The sequence below is a fragment of the Salmo salar genome, chromosome ssa26 (genome assembly GCF_905237065.1).
Source record: "Salmo salar chromosome ssa26, Ssal_v3.1, whole genome shotgun sequence".
NCBI lineage: Eukaryota > Metazoa > Chordata > Actinopteri > Salmoniformes > Salmonidae > Salmo > Salmo salar.
Window position 1 is genome coordinate 51658842 of NC_059467.1, and position 16522 is coordinate 51675363.

A 16522-nucleotide genomic window follows, 5' to 3' on the forward strand; every position below is an offset into this window, starting at 1 on the left:
TACCGCTGCTATGCTAACAGAATGTGTTGTGTTCCTACCGCTGCTATGCTAACAGAATGTGTTCCTACCGCTGCTATGCTAACAGAATGTGTTGTGTTCCTACCGCTGCTATGCTAACAGAATGTGTTCCTACCGCTAGCAGAATGGGAGTGCTTTAACCACAACATTCCTGATTTGCATGGTAGAAGCTGTGCTCCAGTCAGTTAGCTAGCTACATTAAAAGCTCATTAAGCTGGGGAGGTGCAGCTAACACAGTCTTCAAAAATATCCAGACTAAACAACGACGAGCCAGACAGCACTAAGAAGACAAACAGACTCACATCCAGACTAAACAACGACCAGCCAGACAGCACTAAGAAGACAAACAGACTCACATCCAGACTAAACAACGACCAGCCAGACAGCACTAAGAGGACAAACAGACTCAAACCTGGCTGGAAGACTTAGGACATGGCAGAAATGTTAAAATAGGACTGGCCAATTTTGTTCACTTAAAACCGTCCGAATCTACATTAAAATCCTGTCGTCACCCTGGCTTTTACTTTGTCTTTGCCACAGTTGGCAGTGAGAGGTGACTGTTATAGTGGGTGTTGTAACTTCTCTGTCTGTGTTGCTGGTCAGGTACTATGGCAACGGCAGAGTTCATAGTTCATCCAGCAGGATGGCTGAAGAGGAACAGTTACCCAGCGTGTCTACAGAGCACAGAGCTGCACCACGAAAACACATCCAGGTACACACGCACACACACACACACACACACACACACACACACACACACCGTCTCTACAGAGCACAGCGCTGCACCACAAAAACACATCGAGGTACACACACACACACACACACACACACACACACACACACACACACACACCGTCTCTACAGAGCACAGAGCTGCTGCACCACGAAAACACATCCAGGTACACACACACACACACACACACACACACACACACACACACACACACACACACACCGTCTCTACAGAGCACAGCGCTGCACCACAAAAACACATCGAGGTACACACACACACACACACACACACACACACACACACACACACACACACACACACAATGTATGAGAGAACACATAAACAAGGGTAAGAAATGAAGGCAATCATGGAAACCAACATCCTTCATTCTGACCATCATGTGGACCATGTGTGTGTGTTGAATGATGCTTCCTGGTCTCTGACCATCATGTGGACCATGTGTGTGTGTTGAATGATGCTTCCTGGTCTCTGACCATCATGTGGACCATGTGTGTGTGTTGATTGATGCTTCCTGGTCTCTGACCATCATGTGGACCATGTGTGTGTTGAATGATGCTTCCTGGTCTCTGACCATCATGTGGACCATGTGTGTGTGTTGAATGATGCTTCCTGGTCTCTGACCATCATGTGGACCATGTGTGTGTGTTGAATGATGCTTCCTGGTCTCTGACCATCATGTGGACCATGTGTGTGTGTTGAATGATGCTTCCTGGTCTCTGACCATCATGTGGACCATGTGTGTGTGTTGAATGATGCTTCCTGGTCTCTGACCATCATGTGGACCATGTGTGTGTGTTGAATGATGCTTCCTGGTCTCTGACCATCATGTGGACCATGTGTGTGTGTTGAATGATGCTTCCTGGTCTCTGACCATCATGTGAACCATGTGTGTGTGTTGAATGATGCTTCCTGGTCTCTGACCATCATGTGGACCATGTGTGTGTGTTGAATGATGCTTCCTGGTCTCTGACCATCATGTGGACCATGTGTGTGTGTTGAATGATGCTTCCTGGTCTCTGACCATCATGTGGACCATGTGTGTGTGTGTTGAATGATGCTTCCTGGTCTCTGACCATCATGTGGACCATGTGTGTGTGTTGAATGATGCTTCCTGGTCTCTGACCATCATGTGGACCATGTGTGTGTGTTGAATGATGCTTCCTGGTCTCTGACCATCATGTGGACCATGTGTGTGTGTTGAATGATGCTTCCTGGTCTCTGACCATCATGTGGACCATGTGTGTGTGTTGAATGATGCTTCCTGGTCTCTGACCATCATGTGAACCATGTGTGTGTGTTGAATGATGCTTCCTGGTCTCTGACCATGTTGTGGACCATGTGTGTGTGTTGAATGATGCTTCCTGGTCTCTGACCATCATGTGGACCATGTGTGTGTGTTGAATGATGCTTCCTGGTCTCTGACCATCATGTGGACCATGTGTGTGTGTTGAATGATGCTTCCTGGTCTCTGACCATCATGTGGACCATGTGTGTGTGTTGAATGATGCTTCCTGGTCTCTGACCATCATGTGGACCATGTGTGTGTGTTGAATGATGCTTCCTGGTCTCTGACCATCATGTGGACCATGTGTGTGTGTTGAATGATGCTTCCTGGTCTCTGACCATCATGTGAACCATGTGTGTGTGTTGAATGATGCTTCCTGGTCTCTGACCATGTTGTGGACCATGTGTGTGTGTTGAATGATGCTTCCTGGTCTCTGACCATCATGTGGACCATGTGTGTGTGTTGAATGATGCTTCCTGGTCTCTGACCATCATGTGGACCATGTGTGTGTGTTGAATGATGCTTCCTGGTCTCTGACCATCATGTGGACCATGTGTGTGTGTTGAATGATGCTTCCTGGTCTCTGACCATCATGTGGACCATGTGTGTGTGTTGAATGATGCTTCCTGGTCTCTGACCATCATGTGGACCATGTGTGTGTGTGTTGAATGATGCTTCCTGGTCTCTGACCATCATGTGGACCATGTGTGTGTGTTGAATGATGCTTCCTGGTCTCTGACCATCATGTGGACCATGTGTGTGTGTTGAATGATGCTTCCTGGTCTCCTGTGTGTTTGCAGAAGAAAAAGAAGAAAGTCCACAAAGTGCCGGCGGAGGTGATCAACGACCGTTCCACTGAGACCACACACACAAAGCCCCGGCCTTCAACACTACAGAACCAGACACACAAAGCCCCAGCCTTCAACACTACAGAACCTGGTGAGACCACACACACAAAGCCCCAGCCTTCAACACTACAGAACCACACACACAAAGCCCCGGCCTTCAACACTACAGAACCACACACACAGAGCCCCGGCCTTCAACACTACAGAACCAGACACACAAAGCCCCGGTCTTCAACACTACAGAACCAGACACACAAAGCCCCAGGCTTCAACACTACAGAACCAGACACACAAAGCCCCGGCCTTCAACACTACAGAACCACACACACAGAGCCCCGGCCTTCAACACTACAGAACCAGACACACAAAGCCCCAGCCTTCAACACTACAGAACCTGGTGAGACCACACACACAAAGCCCCGGCCTTCAACACTACAGAACCAGACACACAAAGCCCCGGCCTTCAACACTACAGAACCAGACACACAAAGCCCCAGCCTTCAACACTACAGAACCAGACACACAAAGCCCCAGCCTTCAACACTACAGAACCTGGTGAGACCACACACACAGAGCCCCAGCCTTCAACACTACAGAACCAGACACACAAAGCCCCAGCCTTCAACACTACAGAACCTGGTGAGACCACACACACAAAGCCCCAGCCTTCAACACTACAGAACCAGACACACAAAGCCCCAGCCTTCAACACTACAGAACCTGGTGAGACCACACACACAAAGCCCCGGCCTTCAACACTACAGAACCAGACACACAAAGCCCCAGCCTTCAACACTACAGAACCTGGTGAGACCACACACACAAAGCCCCAGCCTTCAACACTACAGAACCAGACACACAAAGCCCTGGTCTTCAACACTACAGAACCAGACACACAAAGCCCCGGCCTTCAACACTACAGAACCAGACACACAAAGCCCCGGCCTTCAACACTACAGAACCAGACACACAAAGCCCCAGCCTTCAACACTACAGAACCAGACACACAAAGCCCCAGCCTTCAACACTACAGAACCTGGTGAGACCACACACACAGAGCCCCAGCCTTCAACACTACAGAACCAGACACACAAAGCCCCAGCCTTCAACACTACAGAACCAGACACACAAAGCCCCAGCCTTCAACACTACAGAACCTGGTGAGACCAGACACACAAAGCCCCGGTCTTCAACACTACAGAACCAGACACACAAAGCCCCGGTCTTCAACACTACAGAACCAGACACACAAAGCCCCGGCCTTCAACACTACAGAACCAGACACACAAAGCCCCAGCCTTCAACACTACAGAACCTGGTGAGACCAGACACACAAAGCCCCGGTCTTCAACACTACAGAACCAGACACACAAAGCCCCAGCCTTCAACACTACAGAACCAGACACACAAAGCCCCAGCCTTCAACACTACAGAACCACACACACAAAATCGATTTCCATTCAAAATCCTATTTTCCCTAACCCCTAACCGTAAACCTAACTCTAACTATAATTGTAACCTTACCCCCCCTAAGGTCGATGTCTGTGCTCCCGCTGAAATCTAATTAGCATAATAATACATTAAAATATATATAGGGTTAGTCAGTCCTCTGCTACTTGACATGCTGATAAAGCGTTAATCAGTCCTCTGCTACTTGACATGCTGATAAAGCGTTAATCAGTCCTCTGCTACTTGACATGCTGATAAAGCGTTAATCAGTCCTCTGCTACTTGACATGCTGATAAAGCGTTAATCAGTCCTCTGCTACTTGACATGCTGATAAAGCGTTAATCAGTCCTCTGCTACTTGACATGCTGATAAAGCGTTAATCAGTCCTCTGCTACTTGACATGCTGATAAAGCGTTAATCAGTCCTCTGCTACTTGACATGCTGATATAGCATTAGTCAGTCCTCTGCTACTTGACATGCTGATATAGCATTAATCAGTCCTCTGCTACTTGACATGCTGATAAAGCGTTAATCAGTCCTCTGCTACTTGACATGCTGATAAAGCATTAGTCAGTCCTCTGCTACTTGACATGCTGATAAAGCGTTAGTCAGTCCTGTGCTACTTGAAGTGACATGAGTGTATCTGTTGGTAAACATAAAGTCTGTGTTAAAAAGAATGCTTTAGAACGTGTTATAAGCATGTATGAGCCTTTATAATGTCTTATAACAAGGCTTAATATGTCGTCTCTCTCTCTCTCTCTCTCTCAGTGTTTACAATTGTCAACAGTCTCAAATTGTCTGTTATTTAGTCATTATGAGATGATTCTAAGACATTATAACGAGGTCATACTACAGAACTAGAGCAAATAGAACAGGCTTCCCCTAATGGACAGCCATTTTTAGTGCTCCTGTCAAATCGCCACGGTGAGAGGTTGGAGACCTGTTCTATTGATTCTATTTCTATGCTCATGTATATTGAGTAGCAGCTCTGTGATGTGAATGTCTGTCCCTTTCCTGTCCTCCTCTCTTCTCCTTTCTGTCCTCCTCTCTTCTCCTTTCTGTCCTCCTCTCTTCTCCTCTGCTGTCCTCTTCCTCTCTGTTCTCCTCTGCTGTCCTCTTCCTCTCTGTCGTCCTCTGCTGTCCTCTTCCTCTCTGTCGTCCTCTGCTGTCCTCTTCCTCTCTGTTCTCCTCTGCTGTCCTCTTCCTCTCTGTCGTCCTCTGCTGTCCTCTTCCTCTCTGTCGTCCTCTGCTGTCCTCTTCCTCTCTGTCGTCCTCTGCTGTCCTCTTCCTCTCTGTTCTCCTCTGCTGTCCTCTTCCTCTCTGTCGTCCTCTGCTGTCCTCTTCCTCTCTGTCGTCCTCTGCTGTCCTCTTCCTCTCTGTCGTCCTCTGCTGTCCTCTTCCTCTCTGTTCTCCTCTGCTGTCCTCTTCCTTTCTGTCGTCCTCTGCTGTCCTCTTCCTCTCTGTCGTCCTCTGCTGTCCTCTTCCTCTCTGTCGTCCTCTCCTCTCTGTCCTCCTCCTCTCTGTCCTCTTCTCCTCTCCTGTCCTCCTCTCTGTCCTCTTCTCCTCTCCTGTCCTCCTCTCTGTCCTCTTCTCCTCTCCTGTCCTCCTCCTCTCTGTCCTCTGCTGTCCTCCTCTCCTCTCTGTCCTCTTCCTCTCTGTCCTCTTCCTCTCTGTCCTCTTCTCCTCTGCTGTCCTCCTCCTCCTCTCTGTCGTCCTCTCTGTCCTCTTCTCCTCTGCTGTCCTCCTCTCCTCTCTGTCCTCTTCCTCTCTGTCGTCCTCTGCTGTCCTCTTCTCCTCTCCTGTCCTGTTCTCCAGTAGAGTCCTGCAGTGTAACTCCTGTCCCCACGTCCGTGTCCCACCTGTCCAGCTCCCTGAGCCAGCACCTCCCTTTCCCCCTGCGGGCCTCCCTGCCCCCCCCTAGCTCCCTGCAGCCTGGTCTCCAACCTGGCCCCGTGCTGCCCGCCGGGCCCCCTGCTGATTACCACTCTGACTCTGCAGAGTCCCTGGAGGAGATCCCCGTGGCGCTGGCACGACTGGGCACCTCCGCCATGGCAGGGACGTCTACGGGTAGGACCGCTGCAGCTGGATCGTCTTCTCAACGCTCTCTACTGCTGCCTGCAGCCCGACCCCAGCCCCGGACCAAGAGAAAGACCTCCACGCACAGCAGCAGGACAGGGGGAGGAGGGGAACAGAGGTTTGAGATGGCCGCCCAGCCTCCTACCGTTTACGTTAGTAGGAGTAGTGGACAGCCGGGAGGAGGAGCACAGCACCGGGACAACAAACGCAGCAGCAGGCAGGCCAGCAGGAGAGGCCTGGAGCAGCCTGGTCCTGGACCCAGGGCAGGCACCCCAATGGCGTAGACTAGCTCTTTGAGGATGGAGCACTGCACCCTGGGCTGGACCCACCACTGGGTCCTGGCTGGAGGGCTGGCTGGCTGTGTGGCTGGCTGGCTGACTGACTGGCTGTCTGGCTGGCTAGCTGGCTATGTAACTGGCTGGCTGACTGACTGTCTGATTGACTGGCTGGCTAGCTGGCCGTGTAACTGGCTGGCTGACTGACTGGCTGGCTGACTGACTGGCTGGCTGATTATCTGTCTGACTGGCTGGCTGGCTGGCTAGCTGGCCGTGTAACTGGCTGGCTGACTGACTGGCTGACTGGCTGGCTGACTATCTGTCTGACTGGCTGGCTGGCTGGCTGATTATCTGACTGGCTGGCTGGCTGGCTGATTGTCTGTCTGACTGACTGGCTGACTGTCACATTGTTACCTTGATGACAAGGAAACACTGCATTTGAGAGAGAGAGAGACCATCCCTGATGTAGCATTGAGTGTTGATACAACCTATGCAAAGTAAGTAACTCAGCAGAACAGAATGGACTGACCGTCTGTTCTGGAAGAGTCTTGATACCACCGTCTCCACTATTCAACTATGACGACATCCCCAATGGCACCCTATTTCCTATATAGTGCACTACTTTAGCCCAGGGCCCAATGGCACCCTGCTTCCTATATAGTGCACTAGTTTAGCCCAGGGCCCAATGGCACCCTGTTTCCTATATAGTGCACTAGTTTAGCCCAGGGCCAAATGGCACCCTGTTTCCTATATAGTGCACTACTTTAGCCCAGGGCCCAATGGCACCCTGTTTCCTATATAGTACACTACTTTTGACCAGGGCCCAATGGCACCCTGTTTCCTATATAGTACACTACTTTAGCCCAGGGCCCAATGGCACCCTGTTTCCTATATAGTGCACTACTTTAGCCCAGGGCCCAATGGCACCCTGTTTCCTATATAGTACACTACTTTTGACCAGGGCCCAATGGCACCCTGTTTCCTATATAGTGCACTACTTTAGACCAGGGCCCAATGGCACCCTGTTTCCTATATAGTACACTACTTTTGACCAGGGCCCAATGGCACCCTGTTTCCTATATAGTACACTACTTTAGACCAGGGCCCAATGGCACCCTGTTTCCTATATAGTACACTACTTTAGACCAGGGCCCAATGGCACCCTGTTTCCTATATAGTGCACTAGTTTAGCCCAGGGCCCATTGGCACCCTGTTTCCTATATAGTGCACTACTTTAGCCCAGGGCCCAATGGCACCCTGTTTCCTATATAGTGCACTAGTTTAGCCCAGGGCCCAATGGCACCCTGTTTCCTATATAGTGCACTACTTTAGACCAGGGCCCAATGGCACCCTGTTTCCTATATAGTGCACTACTTTAGCCCAGGGCCCAATGGCACCCTGTTTCCTATATAGTGCACTACTTTAGCCCAGGGCCCAATGGCACCCTGTTTCCTATATAGTGCACTACTTTAGCCCAGGGCCCAATGGCACCCTGTTTCCTATATAGTGCACTACTTTAGCCCAGGGCCCAATGGCACCCTGTTTCCTATATAGTTCACTACTTTAGCCCAGGGCCCAATGGCACCCAGTTTCCTATATAGTGCACTACTTTAGCCCAGGGCCCAATGGCACCCAGTTTCCTATATAGTGCACTACTTTAGCCCAGGGCCCTTAGAGCTATAGGGTTTGTAATGCGTCCTCTAGGATTATAATCCCCACAATGCTAAATGTTACCTGTGTTCACGTCTTCTGGTTAGTAATCACATATAGTTTATCATCATGTAAAACACCCAGCTTTTAGTATTATTATACAGGTTGTTGAAAAGTCTTTCTGAATGATTGGTGTTTTGTACTGGGAGTAAGATGCCTTTTCTTCATGCCTTCCCAGGTCTACACTTTGTAACCAAACGTTACCTGTTAACCTTTTTCTGAACTCTTTCATGGAAACACCATTTATTGTGTTGGTATGTTTTCTACCTGAGTATTTCAGTTTGTTTATTGTTTACTCATCTGTCTGCTATGGTGACAGTCTGTCTGCCTGTCTGTCTGCCTGTCTGCAATGGTGACAGTCTGTCTGCCTGTCTGCCTGACTGACTGCTATGGTGACAGTCTGTCTGTCTGCCTGTCTGCAATGGTGACAGTCTGTCTGCCTGTCTGACTGCTATGGTGTCTGTCTGACTGCTATGGTGACAGTCTGTCTGTCTGCCTGTCTGCAATGGTGACAGTCTGTCTGCCTGTCTGACTGCCTGCCTGTCTGCAATGGTGACAGTCTGTCTGTCTGTCTGCTATGGTGACAGTCTGTCTGTCTGTCTGTCTGTCTGTCTGTCTGTCTGTCTGTCTGTCTGTCTGTCTGACTGCAATGGTGACAGTCTGTCTGCCTGTCTGACTGCTATGGTGTCTGTCTGTCTGCTATGGTGACAGTCTGTCTGCCTGTCTGTCTGTCTGACTGCTATGGTGACAGTCTGTCTGTCTGTCTGTCTGACTGCTATGGTGACAGTCTGTCTGTCTGTCTGTCTGTCTGTCTGTCTGTCTGTCTGACTGCAATGGTGACAGTCTGTCTGCCTGTCTGACTGCTATGGTGTCTGTCTGTCTGCTATGGTGACAGTCTGTCTGCCTGTCTGTCTGTCTGACTGCTATGGTGACAGTCTGTCTGTCTGCTATGGTGTCTGTCTGTCTAACTGCTATGGTGACAGTCTGTCTGCCTGTCTGTCTGTCTGACTGCTATGGTGACAGTCTGTCTGTCTGTCTGTCTGACTGCTATGGTGACAGTCTGTCTGTCTGTATGACTGCAATGGTGACAGTCTGTCTGCCTGTCTGACTGCTATGGTGTCTGTCTGTCTGCTATGGTGACAGTCTGTCTGCCTGTCTGTCTGTCTGACTGCAATGGTGACAGTCTGTCTGCCTGTCTGTCTGCTATGGTGTCTGTCTGTCTGCTATGGTGTCTGTCTGTCAGTGCTGAGCATTAACTGAGATCACAGTCATTTTTTCAGTTTTTAAACAACTAATTGACGACATCGGTTCAATTATTTGAATTCCATTTATACTGAACACAAATATCAACGCAACATGTAAAGGGTTATAAAATAAAAGATCCCAGTTTCATACGCACAAAAAGCTTATTTCTATCAAATATTGTGTACCAATTTGTTTACAGCCCTGTTAATGAGCATTTCTTCTTTGCCAAGAGAATCCATCCACCTGACAGGTGTGGCATATCAAGAAGCTGATTAAACATTACACAGGTGCACCTTGTGCTGGGGGGACAATAAAAGGCCACTCTAAAATGTGCAGTTCTGTCACACAACACAATGCTACAAATGTCTCAAGTTTTGAGGGAGCGTGCAATTGGCATGCTGACTGCAGGAATGTCCACCAGAACTGTTGCCAGATCATTTAATGTTAATTTCTCTACCATAAGCCGTATATCCAACCAACCTCACAACTGCAGACCATGTGTTTCCACGCCAGGCCAGGACCTCCACACCTAAGGAATCGTCTGAGACCAGCCACCCGGACAGCTGATGAAACTGAGGAGTATTTCTGTCTGGCTGGGCCTGGCTCCCCAGTGGGTGAACTCATTTATCATCAGGGTGTTGAACCTCTCGGTGAACTCATTTATCATCAGGGTGTTGAACCTCTCGGTGAACTCATTTATCATCAGGGTGTTGAACCTCTCGGTGAACTCATTTATCATCAGGGTGTTGAACCTCTCGGTGAACTCATTTATCATCAGGGTGTTGAACCTCTCGGTGAACTCATTTATCATCAGGGTGTTGAACCTCTCGGTGAACTCATTTATCATCAGGGTGTTGAACCTCTCGGTGAACTCATTTATCATCAGGGTGTTAAACCTCTCGGTGAACTCATTTATCATCAGGGTGTTGAACCTCTCGGTGAACTCATTTATCATCAGGGTGTTGAACCCCTCGGTGAACTCATTTATCATCAGGGTGTTGAACCCCTCGGTGAACTCATTTATCATCAGGGTGTTGAACCTCTCGGTGAACTCATTTATCATCAGGGTGTTGAACCTCTCGGTGAACTCATTTATCATCAGGGTGTTGAACCTCTCGGTGAACTCATTTATCATCAGGGTGTTGAACCTCTCGGTGAACTCATTTATCATCAGGGTGTTGAACCTCTCGGTGAACTCATTTATCATCAGGGTGTTGAACCTCTCGGTGAACTCATTTATCATCAGGGTGTTGAACCTCTCGGTGAACTCATTTATCATCAGGGTGTTGAACCTCTCGGTGAACTCATTTATCATCAGGGTGTTGAACCCCTCGGTGAACTCATTTATCATCAGGGTGTTGAACCTCTCGGTGAACTCATTTATCATCAGGGTGTTGAACCTCTCGGTGAACTCATTTATCATCAGGGTGTTGAACCTCTCGGTGAACTCATTTATCATCAGAGTGTTAAACCTGTATGTTACTGTTCTACAGCCTCAGTCACACTTACTCCTGACTCTGTGTGTGTGTGTGTGTGTGTGTGTGTGTGTGTGTGTGTGTGTGTGTGTGTGTGTGTGTGTGTGTGTGTGTGTGTGTGTGTGTGTGTGTGTATCGTGTGTGTGTGTGTGTGTTTTACTGTTTTTTTGTCAGTGGAGATGCAGGATTTACAACACAGTTAAGTCCTTTCACAGGTAATCACCCCTTAAGGAACTGCTTTCCTCCTGTAACACACACACACACACACACACACACACACACACGCGCGCTCAGAGCCATGCTAAAGAAAGCACAGCCACCTGAGTAACTGTACAGTTGTTTTGCTGTGTCTCTTCTCATGCGTTTCGTTGTCTCTATGGTAACGTAGAAAACCACCACCATCCGTAAGGACTCGCTGACGCGTTCATAAAATTACTTTAATTCACTGATTTAGCTCAACTCTCTACTGTTCAAACACACAGCAATAAGTCATCCCTAAAGCCAAGGCCCTGTCTTCCAAACAGCTATCATCCCTAAAGCCAAGGCCCTGTCTTCCAAACAGCTGTCATCCCTAAAGCCAAGGCCCTGTCTTCCAAACAGCTATCATCCCTAAAGCCAAGGCCCTGTCTTCCAAACAGCTATCATCCCTAAAGCCAAGGCCCTGTCTTCCAAACAGCTGTCATCCCTAAAGCCAAGGCCCTGTCTTCCAAACAGCTATCATCCCTAAAGCCAAGGCCCTGTCTTCCAAACAGCTATCATCCCTAAAGCCAAGGCCCTGTCTTCCAAACAGCTATCATCCCTAAAGCCAAGGCCCTGCCCTGTCTTCCAAACAGCTATCGTCCCTAAAGCCAAGGCCCTGTCTTCCAAACAGCTATCATCCCTAAAGCCAAGGCCCTGTCTTCCAAACAGCTGTCATCCCTAAAGCCAAGGCCCTGTCTTCCAAACAGCTATCATCCCTAAAGCCAAGGCCCTGTCTTCCAAACAGCTATCATCCCTAAAGCCAAGGCCCTGTCTTCCAAACAGCTATCATCCCTAAAGCCAAGGCCCTGTCTTCCAAACAGCTATCATCCCTAAAGCCAAGGCCCTGTCTTCCAAACAGCTATCATCCCTAAAGCCAAGGCCCTGTCTTCCAAACAGCTATCATCCCTAAAGCCAAGGCCCTGTCTTCCAAACAGCTGTCATCCCTAAAGCCAAGGCCCTGTCTTCCAAACAGCTATCATCCCTAAAGCCAAGGCCCTGTCTTCCAAACAGCTATCATCCCTAAAGCCAAGGCCCTGTCTTCCAAACAGCTATCATCCCTAAAGCCAAGGCCCTGCCCTGTCTTCCAAACAGCTATCATCCCTAAAGCCAAGGCCCTGTCTTCCAAACAGCTATCATCCCTAAAGCCAAGGCCCTGCCCTGTCTTCCAAACAGCTATCATCCCTAAAGCCAAGGCCCTGTCTTCCAAACAGCTATCATCCCTAAAGCCAAGGCCCTGTCTTCCAAACAGCTATCATCCCTAAAGCCAAGGCCCTGTCTTCCAAACAGCTATCATCCCTAAAGCCAAGGCCCTGTCTTCCAAACAGCTATCATCCCTAAAGCCAAGGCCCTGTCTTCCAAACAGCTGTCATCCCTAAAGCCAAGGCCCTGTCTTCCAAACAGCTATCATCCCTAAAGCCAAGGCCCTGTCTTCCAAACAGCTATCATCCCTAAAGCCAAGGCCCTGTCTTCCAAACAGCTATCATCCCTAAAGCCAAGGCCCTGTCTTCCAAACAGCTATCATCCCTAAAGCCAAGGCCCTGTCTTCCAAACAGCTATCATCCCTAAAGCCAAGGCCCTGTCTTCCAAACAGCTATCATCCCTAAAGCCAAGGCCCTGTCTTCCAAACAGCTATCATCCCTAAAGCCAAGGCCCTGTCTTCCAAACAGCTATCATCCCTAAAGCCAAGGCCCTGTCTTCCAAACAGCTATCATCCCTAAAGCCAAGGCCCTGTCTTCCAAACAGCTATCATCCCTAAAGCCAAGGCCCTGTCTTCCAAACAGCTATCATCCCTAAAGCCAAGGCCCTGTCTTCCAAACAGCTATCATCCCTAAAGCCAAGGCCCTGTCTTCCAAACAGCTGTCATCCCTAAAGCCAAGGCCCTGTCTTCCAAACAGCTATCATCCCTAAAGCCAAGGCCCTGTCTTCCAAACAGCTATCATCCCTAAAGCCAAGGCCCTGTCTTCCAAACAGCTGTCATCCCTAAAGCCAAGGCCCTGTCTTCCAAACAGCTATCATCCCTAAAGCCAATGCCCTGTCTTCCAAACAGCTATCATCCCTAAAGCCAAGGCCCTGTCTTCCAAACAGCTATCATCCCTAAAGCCAAGGCCCTGTCTTCCAAACAGCTATCATCCCTAAAGCCAAGGCCCTGTCTTCCAAACAGCTATCATCCCTAAAGCCAAGGCCCTGTCTTCCAAACAGCTATCATCCCTAAAGCCAAGGCCCTGTCTTCCAAACAGCTGTCATCCCTAAAGCCAAGGCCCTGTCTTCCAAACAGCTATCATCCCTAAAGCCAAGGCCCTGTCTTCCAAACAGCTATCATCCCTAAAGCCAAGGCCCTGTCTTCCAAACAGCTATCATCCCTAAAGCCAAGGCCCTGTCTTCCAAACAGCTATCATCCCTAAAGCCAAGGCCCTGTCTTCCAAACAGCTGTCATCCCTAAAGCCAAGGCCCTGTCTTCCAAACAGCTGTCATCCCTAAAGCCAAGGCCCTGTCTTCCAAACAGCTATCATCCCTAAAGCCAAGGCCCTGTCTTCCAAACAGCTATCATCCCTAAAGCCAAGGCCCTGTCTTCCAAACAGCTATCATCCCTAAAGCCAAGGCCCTGTCTTCCAAACAGCTATCATCCCTAAAGCCAAGGCCCTGTCTTCCAAACAGCTATCATCCCTAAAGCCAAGGCCCTGTCTTCCAAACAGCTGTCATCCCTAAAGCCAAGGCCCTGTCTTCCAAACAGCTATCATCCCTAAAGCCAAGGCCCTGTCTTCCAAACAGCTATCATCCCTAAAGCCAAGGCCCTGTCTTCCAAACAGCTATCATCCCTAAAGCCAAGGCCCTGTCTTCCAAACAGCTATCATCCCTAAAGCCAAGGCCCTGTCTTCCAAACAGCTGTCATCCCTAAAGCCAAGGCCCTGTCTTCCAAACAGCTATCATCCCTAAAGCCAAGGCCCTGTCTTCCAAACAGCTGTCATCCCTAAAGCCAAGGCCCTGTCTTCCAAACAGCTATCATCCCTAAAGCCAAGGCCCTGTCTTCCAAACAGCTATCATCCCTAAAGCCAAGGCCCTGTCTTCCAAACAGCTATCATCCCTAAAGCCAAGGCCCTGTCTTCCAAACAGCTATCATCCCTAAAGCCAAGGCCCTGTCTTCCAAACAGCTATCATCCCTAAAGCCAAGGCCCTGTCTTCCAAACAGCTATCATCCCTAAAGCCAAGGCCCTGTCTTCCAAACAGCTATCATCCCTAAAGCCAAGGCCCTGTCTTCCAAACAGCTATCATCCCTAAAGCCAAGGCCCTGTCTTCCAAACAGCTATCATCCCTAAAGCCAAGGCCCTGTCTTCCAAACAGCTATCATCCCTAAAGCCAAGGCCCTGTCTTCCAAACAGCTATCATCCCTAAAGCCAAGGCCCTGTCTTCCAAACAGCTATCATCCCTAAAGCCAAGGCCCTGTCTTCCAAACAGCTATCATCCCTAAAGCCAAGGCCCTGTCTTCCAAACAGCTAGAAGTCAGCAGGTCCAGAGACTAAATGAGTGACGGGTTTAGAACACTGATCTGAGACTAAATGACTGACTGGTTAGAACACTGATCTGAGACTAAATGACTGACTGGTTAGAACACTGATCTCTGATCTGAGACTAAATGACTGACTGGTTAGAACACTGATCTGAGACTAAATGACTGACTGGTTAGAACACTGATCTGAGACTAAATGACTGACTGGTTAGAACACTGATCTCTGATCTGAGACTAAATGACTGACTGGTTAGAAAACTGATCTCTATTTTACCTTATGATCCCTGGAGACTAATGTAAAACCAGTCATATGGAAGCAGTGGTGTAAAATACTTTAGTAGTACTTTGAAGTATTTTAACTTAAGTTGTTTTTTGTGGTATCTGTACATTACTTTTACTTTTACTTCACTACATTCCTAAATAAAATGATGTACTTTTTACTCAATACATTTTACCCTGACACTCAAAAGTACTCGTTACATTTTGAATGTTTAGCAGGACAGGAAAATGGTCCAATTCCCGCTCTTATCAAGAGAACATCCCTGGTCATCCCTACTGCCTCTGATCTGGAGGACTCACTAAACAGAGAACATCCCTGGTCATCCCTACTGCCTCTGATCTGGAGGACTCACTAAACAGAGAACATCCCTGGTCATCCCTACTGCCTCTGATCTGGAGGACTCACTAAACAGAGAACATTCCTGGTCATCCCTACTGCCTCTGATCTGGAGGACTCACTAAACAGAGAACATCCCTGGTCATCCCTACTGCCTCTGATCTGGAGGACTCACTAAACAGAGAACATCCCTGGTCATCCCTACTGTCTCTGATCTGGAGGACTCACTAAACAGAGAACATCCCTGGTCATCCTTACTGCCTCTGATCTGGAGGACTCACTAAACAGAGAACATCCCTTGTCATCCCTACTGCCTCTGATCTGGAGGACTCACTAAACAGAGAACATCCCTGGTCATCCCTACTACCTCTGATCTGGAGGACTCACTAAACAGAGAACATCCCTGGTCATCCCTACTACCTCTGATCTGGAGGACTCACTAAACAGAGAACATCCCTGGTCATCCCTACTGCCTCTGATCTGGAGGACTCACTAAACAGAGAACATCCCTGGTCATCCCTACTGCCTCTGATCTGGAGGACTCACTAAACAGAGAATATCCCTGGTCATCCCTACTGCCTCTGATCTGGAGGACTCACTAAACAGAGAACATCCCTGGTCATCCCTACTGCCTCTGATCTGGAGGACTCACTAAACAGAGAACATCCCTGGTCATCCCTACTGCCTCTGATCTGGAGGACTCACTAAACACATGCATTTTTTTGTCAATGATGTCTGAGTGTTGGATTGTGGCCCCTGGCAATCCATACATTTTAAAAACAAGAAAATGGTGCTGCCTGCTTTGCTTAATATAAGGAATTTGAAATGATTTATACTTTTACTTTTGATACTTAAGTATATTTATTTTACTCAAGTAGTATTTTACTGGGTGACTTTTACTTTTTACTTGAGTAACTTTTTACTTTTACTCAAGTATGACAATTGGGTAGTTTTTCCCACCACTGTATGGAAGCAAACTGAAATTCATATCAACATCCAATTTTTACCCCTTTTCCACAGTGAAGT

The 16522-nt window shown here is 48.5% G+C and overlaps 1 protein-coding gene across 2 annotated transcripts in view; it reads left to right on the forward strand.

The window, feature by feature from the left end:
- The window catches only part of LOC106588030 (palmitoyltransferase ZDHHC1), a 55519-nt gene extending 48669 nt beyond the window's left edge, over positions 1-6850 (forward strand). For both annotated transcript variants that reach the window (XM_045708273.1, XM_045708272.1), the window contains 3 exons: positions 622-730; positions 2858-2996; positions 6170-6850. In XM_045708273.1, the coding sequence (XP_045564229.1) occupies positions 622-730; positions 2858-2996; positions 6170-6714 (793 nt within the window). In that variant the 3' untranslated portion in view covers positions 6715-6850. The remainder of the gene's footprint in view (positions 1-621; positions 731-2857; positions 2997-6169) is intronic.
- The last annotated feature ends 9672 nt before the right edge of the window (positions 6851-16522 follow it).